Genomic DNA, 17,500 nt, shown 5'->3' with positions numbered 1-17,500 from the left:
AAATCACTCGACCCAACTGCTCGCCGTAATCCTGAGAGACCAGAACACGTCAAACACGATGAAGAAAGCAGCCAGCAGACAGTTATGAAGTGTGTTCCTGACGGTCAGCTGCACCTTCATGTCCTGATCTCTGGAGCTGATGGTGTGGAGCAGCTCCGTCAGCTGTCTGTGGTGTTCCTGCGCCTGCCGGCTGCGGTCTGACATCACTTCCTGAAACAGATGCTCCTTCACGGACAGATGGGCCTGGAGCTCCTGGAGCACGTCAGCGGCGGACACTTCTCCCAGCAGCACTGACCTGAGCTCCTGCAAACACAGAGGAACTGACGGTCAGTCACACACACACACACAGGTCACATGGCGTGTGTTTAAAGTTTGTGTGTCAGTGTGTGTAGCGTTAACCGTCTGATGCGTATCCCTCTCAGAAATGCCACGAGCTGCTGAAATTACAAGCTATAATCTGATTGGCTGATTTTACACACGTTTATGTGCATGTTTATATCAGTGCACTGGGAAACAAGGGTTCAAACAGATACAAAGCTGTGATCGAGACAGTAGAGTATCACGCCAGCGGCGACACGGGTTTGAATGCGACCGTTAAAGCACATTCCCTGAGCGTAACACAAGTGGCTTCGGATAAAAGCGTCTGCAGAATGCAGAAATGTAAACATCAGTCAAGCAGAGATTGCTGCTTGTGCGGGTGTGAGACTAGCCTAGCGTGTGTGTTACCTCGCTCTCTCTGCTGTGTGAGCGCAGCACCGTCTGCAGCTGATGAATGATGCCGTCTCTCTCCTGTACAGCGAGTGTGTGTTTCTCATCGCTCTGCTGTCTCATCCACTCCAGTTTGCGGCACGCTTCCTGCGTTCTCTCCAAATCCAGATCCTTACTGCGCACCAGAGCATCCAAACCCTGCACACACAGATTTCAGAGTTCAGACACACTGAAGCAGACAGTGTGTGCATCAGCGCAGGTCGTGAGACACACACACACACACACACATGTTCGTTTTTGTGAAAAGTGGGTTCATCCCATAGGCGTAATGGTTTTTATACTGTACTTACTGTATGTGCTATTGCCCTACACCAACCCTACACCTAAACCTACCCCTTACAGGAGACTGTGCATTTCAACTTTCCCCAAAAATACCTCATTCTGAGTGATTTATAAGCGTTTTGAAAAGTGGGGACATGGTTCAATGTCCTGAGATGCCACCTTCAGCTTGTAATACCTGCCATACCCTCGTCATTATACACATCTATGTCCTGACTTTTCACAAAAACGCGCACACACACACAGTGTGTGCATTAGCGCAGGTCGTGACACACACCGTGATGGTGTCGTTGTTGTTGTTGAGGACGCAGCGCAGTCTCTCCAGGTCTCGGTCTTTCTCGCGGAGCACCAGCTGCAGTCGACGCACCTCACTGTCCTTCTCCTCCAGACAGCGGAACTTCTCATCGATTGAGCGCTGAAACACAACAGGATCATTTCAGCTAGACTTCCAGAAGAAAAGGAAAGTGGTGTATCTGATCACTTGAGAAGCAGCTCACACACGATCTGAGGAATCACTCACAAACACACACTCAGCTTTAACACTCACTGATAGACGTTTCATCACATCACTATCACGTGACTCCAGTATTTACACAGATGCAGTGCAGTGGTTTTTAATCCGGCCGCTCTGCTCATTCTGCATGTCTCTCTTATCTGACACACTCAGCTCAGTTCATGGAGCTTCCTAACGAGCTGGTGATCTGAATCAGGTGCGTCAAACAAAGGAGACACACAAAATGTGCAGAGCAACGGGTCCCCAGCACCAGGACAGAACTGAACTGAAGGCTTCCATGATTCCAAGGTGCAGCCAATCAGAACATTTTTATTTTAATTAGAGCTACCTAACTCAGATTTTGGATCAATAGAATTTGACTGTGGGTGGGGCAACAAGAGCCAGACAGGACAGAACAGATGTGATGGATCACACACCTCGAGCGCGGCGTCTCTGTCTCGGATGCGGCTCCTCAGCGTCTGCAGCAGCACGTCTCTCTCCTCGCGGCCGCTGGAGTCACACGAGTCATTCTGCAGCTCTGCATACTCCTGGAAGAAAAACACAGCTGAAGTGTGCCAAAAACCACAAGAAAGGTCCCGTCTTCATTACAGTATGAAGGAGAGAGTAACCTGCAGCAGCGCGTCTTTGCGGCATAAGCTCTGCTGGAGCTGTGCGATGCTTTTGTCCCGGTCTGTGATTTTTGAGCGAGTCGAGGCTTCATGATCTCTCAGCTCACACACTTTGAGCTGCAGCTCAGACCGCAGCTGCTCAACCATCTCACGCAGCTCCTGACACACACACACACACACACACACACACACAATCAGAATCACAGAAACAATGATGGTTTCCAAATGGTCGTTTTCTACTTTTGGTGTCGCTCCAAAACTTTCACTGACTGTCTACAGATCATGTTCACATTATATTTACAGGACTGAGGGACGTCATGTAATCATGACATGATTTCTAAAAACATGACAAAAAATTAAATACTAATATTAGGTCATATTTTGTTTTATTCACAAACATCACCAATAAGTGTTTCACATCGAGGCAACCTTTGCTGTTCTTCTAGGAAAAAATATTAACAATATGTATTATTACAAAACAACAGCCAGTAAATAAAAATTAATACAAAAACACATCTGCACTCAAACAGAGCTCACCGAGAAAAGACTGCCACCATCAGAAAAACATGATCATACTTGTGTCAATGCTTATGCAGAAAAACAAATGAAAGCAGCGCGTCATCCAGGGGAAGTGAAACAGGAACAAACAAACCATAACAGTGACATCTGCAGCACAAACAGCTGTTAACACATCACGGTGAGATTAGCTGGTTCAGCGTGCAGGTAAAGCAGACGTCTCACCTGGTTGTGTTTGTGGCTGATGTCTCTGTGCTGCAGCGCCTCCTGGAGGTCGTTCTGCAGTCGCTCTCGCTCTCGCGTCAGATCCTCCAGACGTCTCTGAGTCAGTCTGTGAGCGCGCTGACTTGCCTCCAACTCCAGCTGACACGAGAACAGAGAACTCTGGGAGCCCAGAACCGAACCCGAGTCCACGGTGCCCTCTGGAGTCTACAGAGAAACAGAAACAACGAGAAGAAAACACTCATCAGGAGCTGCTGCAGAGCAAATAGTACAGCATGATGCTAGCAACACCAACATCATGGCTTCAGTGTGTGTGTGTGCGCGCGCTCACCTGTGTGTGTTCACCTGTGTGAGTGTGTGTGTGTGTGCGCTCACCTGTGTGAGTGTGTGTGTGTGTGCGCTCACCTGTGTGAGTGTGTGCACTCACCTGTGTGTGCGCGTTTTTGTGAAAAGTCAGGACATAGATGTGTATAATGACGAGGGTATGGCAGGTATTACAAGCTGAAGGTGGCATCTCAGGACATTGACCCATGTCCCCACTTTTCAAAACGCTTATAAATCACTCAGAATGAGGTTTTTTTGGGGAAAGTTGAAATGCACAGTCTCCTGTAAGGGGTAGGTTTAGGTGTAGGGTTGGTGTAGGACAATAGCACATACAGTAAGTACAGTATAAAAACCATTACGCCTATGGAGAGTCCCCACTTTTCACAAAAACGAACGTGTGTGTGTGTGTGTGTGCGCTCACCTGTGTGTGTGTTCACCTGTGTGTGTGAGTGTGTGTGTGTGCGCTCACCTGTGTGTGTGTTCACCTGTGTGAGTGTGTGCTCACCTGTGTGTGTGTGTGTGTGTGTGTGTGTGTGTGTGTGTATGCGCTCACCTGTGTGTGTTGCAGCTGCTGCTGGTGGGTCTCTGTGATTTTACGCAGTGTGTTGTTCTGGCCCTCAATCACATGGTACAGCTCCTGAGTCTACACACACACACACACAGAGAGAGAAGAAAACAATGACTGAGACCTGTTGTGAACAAGGACCGGATTCACAAAACAGTCTTAAGAATAAATTCTTCTTAATTGCTAGTTTACTTTTATTTTGAAACTTAATAAAGTTATTAGAATATTTTGCAGTCAAAAAACTAAAAAACATTATTTACATTTACATTTTACATTTAGTCATTTTGCAGACGCTTTTATCCAAAGCGACTTACAATTGGGGAATACATGAAGCGATTCATCTTGAAGAGGCAATCAGACAGACGAAGTGCTTGCAACACCGAGTCTCAGGCATTGTTCAAATAAGTACAAACTACAGCCCGGTACACACCAAGCCGATGGTTGGCCGTCGGGCAGTTTTTGTTCGTCGGCCGACTAAGTTTTCTCAGTGTGTTCTGCGCCGTCAGCTGAAGTTGGTCCTCGACGGCTTTTTTTCGGCCGATTCGACATGTTGAATCGGCGTCGGAGCTCATCGGGCAGTCGGGCCATCTGATCGTTCTGATTGGCTGTTCAGCTGGCGAACCAGTGTGCGAGAAAGGCGCAGAACGGACGTGCTACTTGGCCATCGGGTGGCAAGCGTCGGCTTGGTGTGTCAAGGCAACTTTGGACCCAGACGCTGCCGACCTTTCGTCGCCACTAGTTTGTCGGCGTCGGCTTGGTGTGTACCGCTTACCAAAGGAAGGAATAAGTAAAGAGAGATTTTTTTTTTTAAGTTTAGGATGAAGTCAAGTGCTGTCAAGTGCTATTTAAAAATGTTCTTATCTTTTCTTAAGATTGTTCTAAAGCTAAAACTTATGAAGAATTCCTGAAAAGTACGTTCTTAAAAATCATCATAATTAAAGGGACAGTTCACCCAAAAATGAAAATGATCATTATTTCCATACAACAGAAGTCAATGGGACCAGCAACTGTTTGGTGAACCACATTATTCCAAATATATCTGCTCAGATAAGGAACTTGTTTCTTTATACTTCATAATCACGTCAGTCATACAGCACAGATGCAGTAACTAAAAGCAACAGATCCCTCTGTCTCCTGACAGGATTTTTACAAATAACAACATCAAATCCTACATACAGCACCTTTAAATACACAGCACATTACAAACCTGAACTTCAGTCGAAAAGCTGTTGAGATGTGTTTTTTAATTTTTTTATTTTATTGAGTTTATGGAGTTCATCAACGCTGAATCTTTAGCAAACATTTCGGATAACGTTACCCCGTCAGCTACTTCACCAACACAAATGTTCGGTTACACTTTATTTTGATAGTCCACTTTAGACATTCTACTAACTATAAGTAACTTTGCAACTACACATCTACTAACTCTCAGTAGGGCAGGTTTAGGGTTAGTAGAGTAAGTTGACATATACTTGCAAAGTTTCTGATAGTCAGTATGTTGTATGTTGTGAACCCATCAAAATAAAGTGTTAGAAGATATTAAGCAGACAGTCTACTAATACTCTAATGACTGATAGTTCACATGTAGTTGCAAAGTTACTTACTGTTAGTAGAATGTCTAAAGTGGACTATCAAAATAAAGTGTTACCAAATGTTCTTAAGAAAATATATTTTTCAATATTTTAGTTATTTATTTTAGAACTTTTATGCATTTTTAATAATTGCATTTAGGAATATTCTCAGAATATATCTTTTCTGCTCACCATCCACACGATGAGCGAATCGCTCAGTTAATGACGGGTTAGAAGGAAACACATTGTTCACATACACTAGACGTCTCTTTTGTGATGTGTGTGTAATGACCTCTGTGTCTTTAGTTCTCAGGCTGTCTGTGAGGTTCTGGATGGTTCTCTCTTGCTTCTGAGCAGCTTGTCTGATGGACTGGAGCTCTGACTCCATCTCACACAGTTTCTCCTGCAGCACCTGAGTCACAAGAAACACACACACACCGATCGACCCTCACACTTCTCTCTGCCAGATATAATTGCACATATAAATACACACACATATCTGTTGGCTGTGGGGTGTTGTGGGTAATGTAGCTCTCTCACCTTGTTGCTGGTCTCGCTCTCGTGGATCTTGTTCTGCAGAGACTCGAGCTGTAGCTGTGCTTGCTGCAGTTCATTCACACACTGACCAGCGGCGTGTTCATACTGATGCAGCTGCTGCTCTTCTATCAGACTCTACAATACACAGTACACCAAACATCAATTCATTTTAATGTTCAACAGAAAAATGAATATCAGATGCATACTACTGAAAACAGTCATATTTTATTGTATAAGCAATGGGAAAAATGAGCCCTGATTTTATTTGGTTTTAATATCAGCTGATTGACACAGACACTGATCAAATAACACCAATTTTGGTTGATGAATTTAATTAAAAGTGTGTTGAGGGTCCATGTTTGAGAAATCTGTCAGTAAATGATCCTAATCTGGTTTAAATGGTGCTGGACTGTAGTTTAATCTCACTGACTTTATTCTGAAGCATCTGAGGTGCTTTAACTGAGATACATTGAGGTCAGACGTCGCTGTGTGTGTGTGTGTGTGTGTGTGTGTGTGTGTGTGTGTTCCCTCAGGGTTTTGAGAGAGAACTAGGCCAATGGTGGTGCCACGCTCTCCATGTTAACCTATTTAACTGAAAATGGCATGGTTATCATTGAGTTAACAGAGGAGACTTCAGCGAGTATAAAAGAGAGAGATGTGAGAACAAAACCTCAGTGATGTGATGATGGTACGGCTCTAACAGTGACTTCATTCATCGGCGCTTATAGTGCTGATATCCAGCAGGAACAGTTTGAGCTTTAAGGGTTTAAAATGAATCAAGAGTTTTGTGCTGGTTTTGCTTTTGTTTATAAGCAGATCATGTGCTGGACCCAAAATACAGTAACTCAATACAACAACTGAATATCGTACAAAACATGACAAAGACCGAACGGGACAATTGTGTTTGTAAATGACTGCATGCACAAAACACGCTGTTCTCAGCACAAACCGTGTGGGCAGCAATGCTGTCAAACTATTAATCGCGATTAATTGCTTCCAAAATATGTTTTTGATTACATAATATGTGTGTGTACTGTGTATATTTATTATGTATATATAAATACACACACATACAGTATATGTAAGACATTTTTTTTATATATATTAAATATATTTATATATAATATAAATTATATGTGCCCCTGGACCACAAAAGTTTTTAGCAATGCATATTACTAATCAAAAATTAGGTTTTGATATATTTACGGTAGGACATTTACAAAATATCTTCATGGAACATGATCTTTACTTAATATCCTAATGATTTTTTGGCATAAAAGAAAAATGGATAATTTTGACCCATACAATGTATTGTTGGCTATTAATAAAAATATACCTGTGCTGCTTATGACTGCTTTTGTGCTGCAGGGACACATATGAATATAAATATATACATGTAAATATTTTCAAAATATATACTGTGTGTATATATATATATATATATATATATTTATGCCATGGTCTGTCTGAATACTGGATTCTGATTGGCTGGCAGGTGTTGATTAAATTCGTTGAACCGCACAGGTAGTTCCAGGTCAGTTTAACCACGTTCTATATTAATGCGCTTCCTATAAACATTGGTAACCATAGTAACATACAGTTACAGTTGAATAGTAATACAGATGTCATTTTTATCGTTCCGGTCAAATATTGCAGAGCAAATATTATTAACATCTTTAATATGTGAATGCTGGGAAATGACCATGGCATAAACGGGATAATCAACGGCTAGCTGTGCATTAAACGATCTGAATGCACTCCGCTGCGCGTCGGGCGGTTCTTCGCCTCCACGTCATGCATTCAAATCGCTTAATGCACAGCTAGCCGTTGATTATCCCTTACATATACATACACACATAAGAAATATTCACAGTACACACACATATATTATGTAAACAGAAACTTTCATTTTGGATGCAATTAATCGCGATTAATCGTTTGACAGCACTATTGGGGAGCGTCATCTGAGTGCATCCACGGATCTTACGGTCCCGTTAGAAAGCGCTTCACCTTCGGGAGGCTCCTGAGACGGAAGGGCAGGTACTCCTCCTGCTCCCACAGCTCCTCCAGCACCGGATCCAGCTCCGGCTCCTCCAGCATGTGGTTCTCTATGTCAAACAGGTTCTCCTGGTCTGGACTGTCCAGTGTATCTCTTCCATTAAAAAAAACAGGATTCATCAAAACGGGAAGCTTGCTGCCCCTTTGAGTCCGGATGGGCCTGTACACACAGTCCTGCAGCAGCGACAGAGCGAACACAAGACGCTCCTCAGACGCTCCGAGAGGCTCCTCAGACGCTCCGAGACGCTCCTCAGACGCTCCGAGACGCTCCTCAGACGCTCCGAGAGGCTCCTCAGACGCTCCGAGACGCTCCTCAGACACAGCGAGACGCTCCTCAGACGCTCCGAGACGCTCCTCAGACACAGCGAGACGTTCCTCAGAAGCTCCGAGACGCTCCTCAGACGCACTGAGTCGCTCCTCAGACACAGCGAGACGCTCCTCAGACACAGCGAGACGCTCCTCAGACGCTCCGAGACGCTCAGACGCACTGAGACGCTCAGACGCTCCGAGACGCTCCTCAGACGCACCGAGACGCTCAGACGCACCGAGACGCTCCTCAGACGCACTGAGACGCTCCTCAGACGCACCGAGACGCTCAGACGCTCCGAGACGCTCCTCAGACGCTCTGTGATTCTTGTCCAGCGACTGCAGTGAGTCGGCGGAGCTCTCGCGGTGCAGGAGTGTGCGCTGACCGTCTGACAGACTCGCTCGGCAGGAGCGTGTTTGAGGTCACGGTCTGCTCCTCAGCGCCGCTGGCCGAGTAACGCGACGACGGGCCGCAGGAGACGCTCCTCGCCACCTTCCTGGGCACCTTACACACAGCCTCGTAGAGCGAGTCGGGCACACGCAGCGCTCTGCAGAGCCTGCACCTGTGTGAGCGCCGGCTGCAGCGAGGATTGTGGGAGCACTCCAGCGCCTCCTCCTCGTCTCCTGCCCAGGACTCCTGCATGCAGTACATCAGGTCCTCCTGCAGCAGCGCGCAGTACTCGCCGCCCACCGCCTCCGTCGCCCCCGATGACTCCAGCCCATTGTTTTTGTTATAAAGCGCAGCTATGCACTGGCGCAGACGCTCTCTCTCCTGCAGGAGTCTGCGCAGACGCTCGAGGGACAGCGCCTGCACGCGGGCGATCACCGTGTCGAAGCGGAACATGCGGTCCAGCATGAAGCAGCACTTGCTGCAGATGAACTCGCGGCGCCCGTCCCGCTGCAGACCGCGCCGCAGCGCGTGAGACAGCAGCACCTGCAGGTTGAGTTTGGCGGCCGGATGAAAGATCCATCGCCGCTGGTTTCCGCGCAGCTCGCGCGCACAGATGCGACACGCCTCCTTCATCTGCGGCCGGTTTAACGTTCCTCTCCGGATCCTGACAGCTCTGGACACTCGCAGCTCACCTTCGGGTCAAAGAGAAATAGAACAAGATTTGTATTCCAACCATTTACAGTCATTCTGTTCTTATGTATGTAAATGCAATACGTTTAAAATCAAAATTACATCAGTTGAATATATTTAAGGTGAGATCAAAGATCACATAAAGACAAGAGACACGTAATAATCACCATCAGACGCTGCGGCTCAGAATCATGAAGTCCTGCGGCTGTTTCTCATAAAACAGTCCATGAAAGCATCAGAAAAATGAATGATAATCCGCTGGCGCAGAGACGCATCGAGGATCGGTGAATTCTGATGCCGGTCAAACCGGTCAGACTCACGAGGACACGCGCCGCCGCCTCTCGGTTTCGGTCTGTGTCATGTTTCACCGCGGAGCACGCGTCCAATGTCAGCCTTCATCACCGGAGCATCAGCGGCGGAGAGCGAGTGACGTCAGAGCCCCGGAGCCGCCGCTGCAGCCTCCTCTCAGCGCGATCCGGTGAAAACACCTCAGATTCTCCGGTGCTGTCGCGTGATGCGATCAAAGGAAGCGATGCCGCGAAACCTGCAGCGCGGGCTGAACCATCTCTCACAGAGGGGTGCGTCAGTCACCACAGCGCGCACGACAGTAAATAAGACATCGACTGGAACGTGCTAAGCCGAGAAAAATAATAGTGATCTGCGAAATATAATATTTCCGAGATATTCTTCGTGCTCCAGGTCAGAATAAAGCGCGGTGAAGCGGCTGTGTGTGTCCACGCGCCCCTGAGTGACCGATGATTGACAGATCAGCAGCAGCGCTACAAGCGTGTTACATAGATACACACAAATGAAGAAAACAATGCACTACAGTTTCTGAATGATGCGTGCTTCGTTTGAATATTTATTTCAGGAAGTACGTTTCCTGTTTTTATATTTTGACATTCCAGAGTCACTAAACTGATGTCTAATCAGGTTGCTGCATAAATGAGCACAAAACAAGGCTGTGGGGTGTTTGTCTAAACCTGTGTCAACATGTCATAACTAGTGAATCATGTTGACCAGTGACCCTAACCTTGAACATTGGCCCCTGACCCTGTGAGCCACATGTTCCTAAATCTGCTTTAAATTTCATTATTTGTATGAGATTTAGTTTATCAATAAAAGGGACAGATCGACACCCTCACCTCATTCCACACCTGTATTACTTTCTTACTGCTGTGTAACACAAAAGAAAATATTTTGGATAATGTTGGGAACCAAAAAACATTGGAGCTCACTGACTTTCATTATATGGACAAACAACATTTCTCAAATGATCTTCTTTTGCATTCCACAGAAAAAAAGATGAGTAAATGATGAGAGAATTTAAATTTCTGGGTGAACTATCCCTTTAAATGAATATTGAAACCACTGTGACTATGAGATGTGCTCACTAATATAGATTCTAAGGTCTGTGTGTGTGTGTGTGTGTGTGTGTGTGTGTGTGTTTTCACCCTGAGGGTTTCATTCTCACTCAACAGGTTCCAGTTGCTCTGATCTTGTGTATCTGTGTGTCTGTGCTCTTGTGTGATCGTGCGCTTTTGCTCTGCTGCAGTTGTTGTTTATGCAAACACACATTTAGACTGTGGTGATATTGATCTATTTGAGGAACAAAACATTGGTTCATCACAGACACAATAGTGACCACATCTGAAGTCTCTCCCTGTTTGCTCGTGTATCTGAGAGACAGACCACATGAAAACCTGACGTCTGATTCTCTGAGTGTATGGTTTGTTTGACTTAATATGTAATTGTGTGTTTGCTGCTGTGATCTGAGGTAAAACGCATTATGTCAGGACAAACAGAGCCAAAAACAGCATTCAATATTCAGCCCTATTTGTATATTATTCCCACAGTGCACCTGTCTCGTTACCACTGGAACAATTATTGTGATTTCCAAAGACTGTCCAGATGGTTGCAGAAGGCATCAAAGAATTTTCCAAACAATGCTGTAATTTCACTTATTTAAAGTAATCGCACACTGATTCATGAGACAAAGCACAGCCGTATAACATAAAATGTGTTGTGCTTCATGACACAAACACGACCGCAGTGGTTAAACCAAATAAAATAATAAAACTGGTAGTTCTGCAATATTAATACACAGATATGATCACTCAAAAACATGAGGAAAATGAACAACCAGCTGAACAGAGACACAGACACAGACACAGACACAGACACAGACACAGACACACACACACACACACACACACACACACACACACACACAGAGACACACACACACTCACACACACAGAGACACACACACACGCAGAGACACACACACACACAGAGACACACACACACAGACACAGACACACACACACACACACACACAGACACAGACACACACACACACACACACACACACATAGACACACACACACACACACACACACACAGACACACACACACAGAGACACACACACACACGCAGAGACACACACACAGAGACACACACACACACACACACAGACACAGACACACACACACACACACACACACACACACACACACACACACACACACACACACACAGACACACACACACACACACACACACACACACACACACAGAGACACACACACGCAGAGACACACACACACACACACATACGGATATACACACACACACACACAAGATGTAGGTGACTTTGTTTCTTCAGTAGAACACAAACAAAGATTTTTAACTCAAACCGTTGCAGTCTGTCAGTCATACAGGTGCTGGTCATATAATTAGAATATCATCAAAAAGTTGATTTATTTCACTAATTCCATTCAAAAAGTGAAACTTGTATATTATATTCATTCATTACACACAGACTGATATATTTCAAATGTTTATTTCTTTTCATTTTGATGATTAGAGCTTACAGCTCATGAAAGTCAAAAATCAGTATCTCAAAATATTAGAATATTACTTAAGACCAATACAAAGAAAGGATTTTAGAAATCTTGGCCAACTGAAAAGTATGAAAATGAAAAGTATGAGCATGTACAGCACTCAATACTTAGTTGGGGCTCCTTTTGCCTGAATTACTGCAGCAATGCGGCGTGGCATGGAGTCGATCAGTCTGTGGCACTGCTCAGGTGTTATGAGAGCCCAGGTTGCTCTGATAGTGGCCTTCAGCTCTTCTGCATTGTTGGGTCTGGTGTCTCTCATCTTCCTCTTGAGATTCTCTCTGGGGTTCAGGTCAGGCGAGTTTGCTGGCCAATCAAGCACAGTAACACTATGGTCATTGAACCAGCTTTTGGTACCTTTGGCAGTGTGGGCAGGTGCCAAGTCCTGCTGGAAAATGAAATCAGCATCTCCATAAAGCTTGTCAACAGAAGGAAGCATGAAGTGCTCTAAAATCTCCTGGTAGATGGCTGCGTTGACTGTGGACTTGATAAAACACAGTGGACCAACACCAGCAGATGACATGGCAGCCCAAATCATCACTGACTGTGGAAACTTCACACTGGACTTCAAGCAACATGGATTCTGTGCCTCCACTCTTCCTTCAGACTCTGGGACCTTGATTTCCAAATGAAATGCAAAATTTACTTTCATCTGAAAAGAGGACTTTGGACCACTGAGCAACAGTCCAGTTCTTTTTCTCCACAGCCCAGTTAAGATGCTTCTGACGTTGTCTCTGGTTCAGAAGTGGCTTGGTAGCCCTCTTCCTGAAGATGTCTGAGCGTGGTGACTCTTGATGCACTGACTCCAGCTTCAGTTCTCTCCTTGTGAAGCTCTCCCAAGTGTTTGAATCGGCTTTGCTTGACTGTATTCTCAAGCTTGCGGTCATCCCTGTTGCTTGTGCACCTTTTCCTACCCAAATTCTTCCTTCCAGTCAACTTTGCATTTAATATGCTTTGATACAGCACTCTGTAAACAGCCACACCTTTCAGTAATGACCTTCTGTGACTTACCCTCTTTGTGGAGGGTGTCAATGTTCATCTTCTGGATCATTGCCAAGTCAGCAGTCTTCCCATTATTGTGGTTTCAAAGAACAAGAGATACCCAGAATTTATACTGTAGGGATGGTCATTTATTCAAACTCAAATGTAAATATTCTAATATTTTGAGATACTGATTTTTGACTTTCATGAGCTGTAAGCTCTAATCCTCAAAATTAAAAGAAATAAACATTTGAAATATATCAGTCTGTGTGTAATGAATGAATATAATATACAAGTTTCACTTTTTGAATGGAATTAGTGAAATAAATCAACTTTTTGATGATATTCTAATTATATGACCAGCACCTGTATAATGCCAGTCAGTGGGACCCTACTGCGTCTACTATGCCAGAGCTGTTGTGAACACGTTCAGGACAGTTGGACATTGCGGTGGATCAGAGGTAAAAAATTATATAAATACTGTTCAGTTTCTTGCACAGACCGATCATTTCATGTCTTTAGACCTCAATGTATTGTCACAAGCTGCAGGGTTTAATTTGGTTTTGTCTGTGTATGTTTTTTTTTGTCTCTCAAAGCCGTGAGTACCATTGACTGGCATTATATGACTGACAGACTGCAACGGTTTGAGTTAAAAACCTTTGTTTGTGTTCTACTGAAGAAACAAAGTCACCTACATCTTGGATGTGCTGGGGGTAAGCAGATAAACATCAGATTTTCTTTTTTGGTGAACTATCCCTTTAAGAAAACGAGCATGCATTCTTTTGCCTTTTTTATTTATTCTTTTTGCGGCATAGTTTCACCTATATTTAACAGCGCTCAGAAGTGAAACCCGCCTCACACAAATACAACAGCCATTTTTAAAAATCTTATCCAATGGTTGAAAAGAAAGGAGTAAACACAGTCACTAAGAGGCTGTGACGGCTGTCAATCAAAATGTGGAGCGGATGATTCCCTGTGTTCTGTCAGAAAAAAAACTTGCCCGTGTACTGGATAATTCTGTAAAGTAAAAGCTACTTTACAAGGCGTCATAATGGCAACAAAAAGACAAAATGTTCTTTTAGTAAAGACTAGGCTAGAACATATACCTGGGTGAATGTCTGTGATTGGCTACATTGCTCAGTGCTACGAAAACACATTGTAAATACAATCTTTCAACGCTTTCCAGAGAGCAAACACAAATGCTCATTGAAGTAATTGCCAAATTGTCAGTTGCTGAATGTGTGAGAGTTGGCAGCCCTGTGTAAATCAGTGTTTACATAACATAACAGTAGTAAATGTATCACGTCTCCTGCAAAATCACATCTATTGTCCGCTACAGATCTATAGCCAGGAGGTCACCCTAAGATCCCCTCTCGCTCGGACCAGCAGAGGTCACACTGTGACTGTAGATCACAGGCCTCGGTCCAGCAGAGGTCAGCCCCAGACCGGATCAAACTCAGCCGCCTTTAACGCTCCTGAAGGCCCGGTGAGTTTGATCCATGCTGGAGACATGAGAAGAACCGCACAGAAACACACGTACCTGCATCTCCTGCTGCACACGGAGCCTCTCACGACCCAACTCCTCCTGATAGAACTGACAGAGAGAACCATCACCAACACATGATTACATATGTGTGTGTGTGTGTGTGTGTAGAAGTGTGTGTGTGTGCGTGTGTGTGTGTGTGTGTGTGTAGAAGTGTGTGTAGACAGACCTGCGCGTCTCTTTCTCTCTGCAGCAGAGACACAGACAGCTGCTGCAGCTGCTCCTCCATGTGTCTCACTCTCTGTCTCAGCTCCGTCTTCTCCTCCGTCAGCTCTCTGATCATCCGCTCCTTGTGGCACAGCGCCGCGCTCAGCCGCTCGATCCTGCACACACACACACACACACACACACACACACACACACAATCAGCACCACCCACGTGTGTGTGTGTGAGAGGAGGAGAGGGTCAGCAAGATGGAGACTAGCTGTGTGCAGGACTGAAAGGTCAGTGTGAAAGAGACTCAGTGTGCATCACTGTGTTTGTATCTTCAATGCAGACGGATTCACTCCACACTGACTGAGATGCTGTGAATGCTGAATCTCACCTCTCACTGTCTGCATCTTCATCAGGCTGTGTGCTTGTGTCTCCTGGTGTGTCCTTGGCAACTGTTTCCATGGTGACAGAGGGATGCTGGGAGTGAGATTCAGCGACGCTGGCCATGCGCTCGGCCTCGTCCCGCGCTAACTGAGCCTCCTGCCACAAAGTGACATCATCATCATCACCACCATCACCACCATCATCATCATCATCATCACCATCATCACCAACACCATCATCACCACCACCATCACCAACATCATCACCACCATCACCATCACCACCACCATCACCACCATCATCATCACCACCATCATTACCACCACCATCACCACCACATCATCATCACCACCATCATCATCACCATCATCAACGTCATCACCACCACCATCACCACCATCACCAACATCATCACCATCACCATCATCACCACCATCTCCATCACCACCATCATCACCACCACCTTAACCACATCATCATCACCACCACCATCCCATCATCACCACCATCGTCATCACCATCATCATCACCACCACCACCATCATCACCACCATCACCACCATCATCAAGTCAAGTCAAGTCACCTTTATTTATATAGCGCTTTTAACAATGCAGATTGTGTTAAAGCACTTAAAAGTATCAAATTGGAGGACAGAGTGTCAGTAATGTATAATAAGCATTTCATTATTGAATTCAGAGATATCATTGTCTAGCTCAGTTTAGTTTAAATAGTATCTGTGCAATCAAATCGGCGATAATCGTTAGAAATTAAGTGTCCCCAACTGAGCAAGCCAGAGGCGACAGCGGCAAGGATCCAAAACTCCCTCTGTGACAGAATGGAGAAAAAAACCTTGGGAGAAACCAGGCTCAGTCGGGGGGCCAGTTCTCTTCTGGCCAGATGAAACCCGCAGTTCAAAAGTTTATATTTCTATTTTTTATTTTGTTGCAATTTCTAACAATAATAGTATTATGTAGTTAGGTATTTTATTATATTTTTAGTTATTTTGTTATATTTTTAGTTTTATTGTATTTTAATCGAGGTCTTCACTGGGGATATATCTCTGGGGGTCATCTGGTGTCCTGGTCTCCGCTGACGATCAGGGCTGTAGACATCATCTCTTGGTGCTGATCCACCATCTGATCGGATACGGACGGAGAAACAGACTAGGAAAGAAACAGACAAATATTAGCGTAGATGCCATTCTACTTACGATGTAACGAGTACATCGTGTGTTATGGGGAGTGTTCCCCGGTTCCGGTTGATCTAATTAATGCAGCCTAACAATCCTTTAACGGATTTGAATAATAGAAGCGTATTAGTGTGTTATGTGTAAGCCAGGCTAAAGAGATGGGTCTTTAATCTAGATTTAAACTGACAGAGTGTGTCTGCCTCCCGAACAGTGTTAGGTAGATTGTTCCAGAGTTTGGGTGCTAAATAGGAATAGGATCTGCCACCCGCAGTCGATTTTGATATTCTAGGTATTATCAAACGGCCAGAGTTTTGAGAACGCAGCGGACGTGGAGGACTATAATGCAATAAGAGCTCGCTCAAGTACTGAGGAGCTAAACCATTCAGGGCTTTATAAGTAATTAACAAGATTTTAAAATCTATCCGATGTTTGATAGGGAGCCAGTGCAGTGTTGACAGAACCGGGCTAATATGGTGATATTTCCTGGTTCTAGTAAGGACTCTAGCTGCTGCATTTTGGACCAACTGTAGTTTGTTGATCAAGCGTGCAGAACAACCACCCAATAAAGCATTACAATAGTCTAACCTTGAGGTCATAAACGCATGAATTAACATTTCTGCATTTGACGTTGAGAGCATAGGTCGCAATTTAGATATGTTTTTGAGATGAAAAAACACAGTTTTACAGATGCTAGAAACATGGCTTTCAAATGACAGATTGCTATCGAACAGCACACCTAGGTTTCTGACTGATGAAGAAGAATTGACAGAGCAGCCGTCAAGTGTTAGATAATGTTCTAGGTTATTACATGTGGGGTTTTTAGGTCCGATAATTAACACCTCTGTTTTTTCAGAATTTAGCAGTAAAAAATTACTCGTCATCCAGTTTTTTATATCAACTAAGCATTCCGTTAGTTTCTCAGTTTGGTTCTGTTTTAGTTCTCAGTGTTTCACTGGGCCGCGAAGAAATATAGAGCTGAGTATCATCAGCATAAC

General features: G+C 44.6%; 2 protein-coding genes across 8 annotated transcripts in view; both read right to left on the bottom strand.

The window, feature by feature from the left end:
* Positions 1 to 17,500, bottom strand: part of wu:fj49a02 (myomegalin) — a 70,678-nt gene that overhangs the window by 21,510 nt on the left and 31,668 nt on the right. For 5 of the 7 annotated variants that reach the window (XM_058764778.1, XM_058764815.1, XM_058764807.1 and 2 more), the window contains exons 7-19: positions 15,323 to 15,471; positions 14,947 to 15,100; positions 14,775 to 14,828; positions 5,908 to 6,039; positions 5,660 to 5,779; positions 3,785 to 3,874; positions 2,911 to 3,114; positions 2,170 to 2,328; positions 1,978 to 2,088; positions 1,325 to 1,462; positions 727 to 906; positions 115 to 303; positions 1 to 31 (exon numbers count right to left, since the gene is read on the bottom strand). The exon at positions 1 to 31 is cut by the window's left edge and continues 158 nt beyond it. In XM_058764778.1, the coding sequence (XP_058620761.1) occupies positions 1 to 31; positions 115 to 303; positions 727 to 906; positions 1,325 to 1,462; positions 1,978 to 2,088; positions 2,170 to 2,328; positions 2,911 to 3,114; positions 3,785 to 3,874; positions 5,660 to 5,779; positions 5,908 to 6,039; positions 14,775 to 14,828; positions 14,947 to 15,100; positions 15,323 to 15,471 (1,711 nt within the window). Of the gene's footprint in view, positions 32 to 114; positions 304 to 726; positions 907 to 1,324; positions 1,463 to 1,977; positions 2,089 to 2,169; positions 2,329 to 2,910; positions 3,115 to 3,784; positions 3,875 to 4,110; positions 4,953 to 5,659; positions 5,780 to 5,907; positions 6,040 to 14,774; positions 14,829 to 14,946; positions 15,101 to 15,322; positions 15,472 to 17,500 lie in introns of those variants that run through there. The other 2 variants (XM_058764799.1, XM_058764831.1) reach the window with 2 other exon arrangements.
* On the bottom strand, positions 8,454 to 11,532 carry LOC131532951 (uncharacterized). The gene is made up of 2 exons (XM_058764859.1): positions 9,517 to 11,532; positions 8,454 to 9,351 (listed from the first exon to the last, which is right to left on the bottom strand). The coding sequence occupies exon 2, from the start codon at positions 9,290 to 9,292 to the stop codon at positions 8,579 to 8,581; it is 714 nt and encodes a 237-aa protein (XP_058620842.1). The 5' UTR covers positions 9,293 to 9,351; positions 9,517 to 11,532; the 3' UTR covers positions 8,454 to 8,578.

The sequence above is a fragment of the Onychostoma macrolepis genome, chromosome 02, assembly GCF_012432095.1.
Source record: "Onychostoma macrolepis isolate SWU-2019 chromosome 02, ASM1243209v1, whole genome shotgun sequence".
NCBI lineage: Eukaryota > Metazoa > Chordata > Actinopteri > Cypriniformes > Cyprinidae > Onychostoma > Onychostoma macrolepis.
The sequence above is the reverse complement of the archived record's forward strand: the minus strand, read 5'-3'. Positions and strand labels throughout refer to the sequence as shown.

Coding starts and splice junctions, on each gene's coding strand:
- LOC131532951 (XM_058764859.1), bottom strand. CDS start 9,292: ATGAAGGAGGCGTGTCGCATCTGTGCGCGCGAGCTGCGCGGAAACCAG.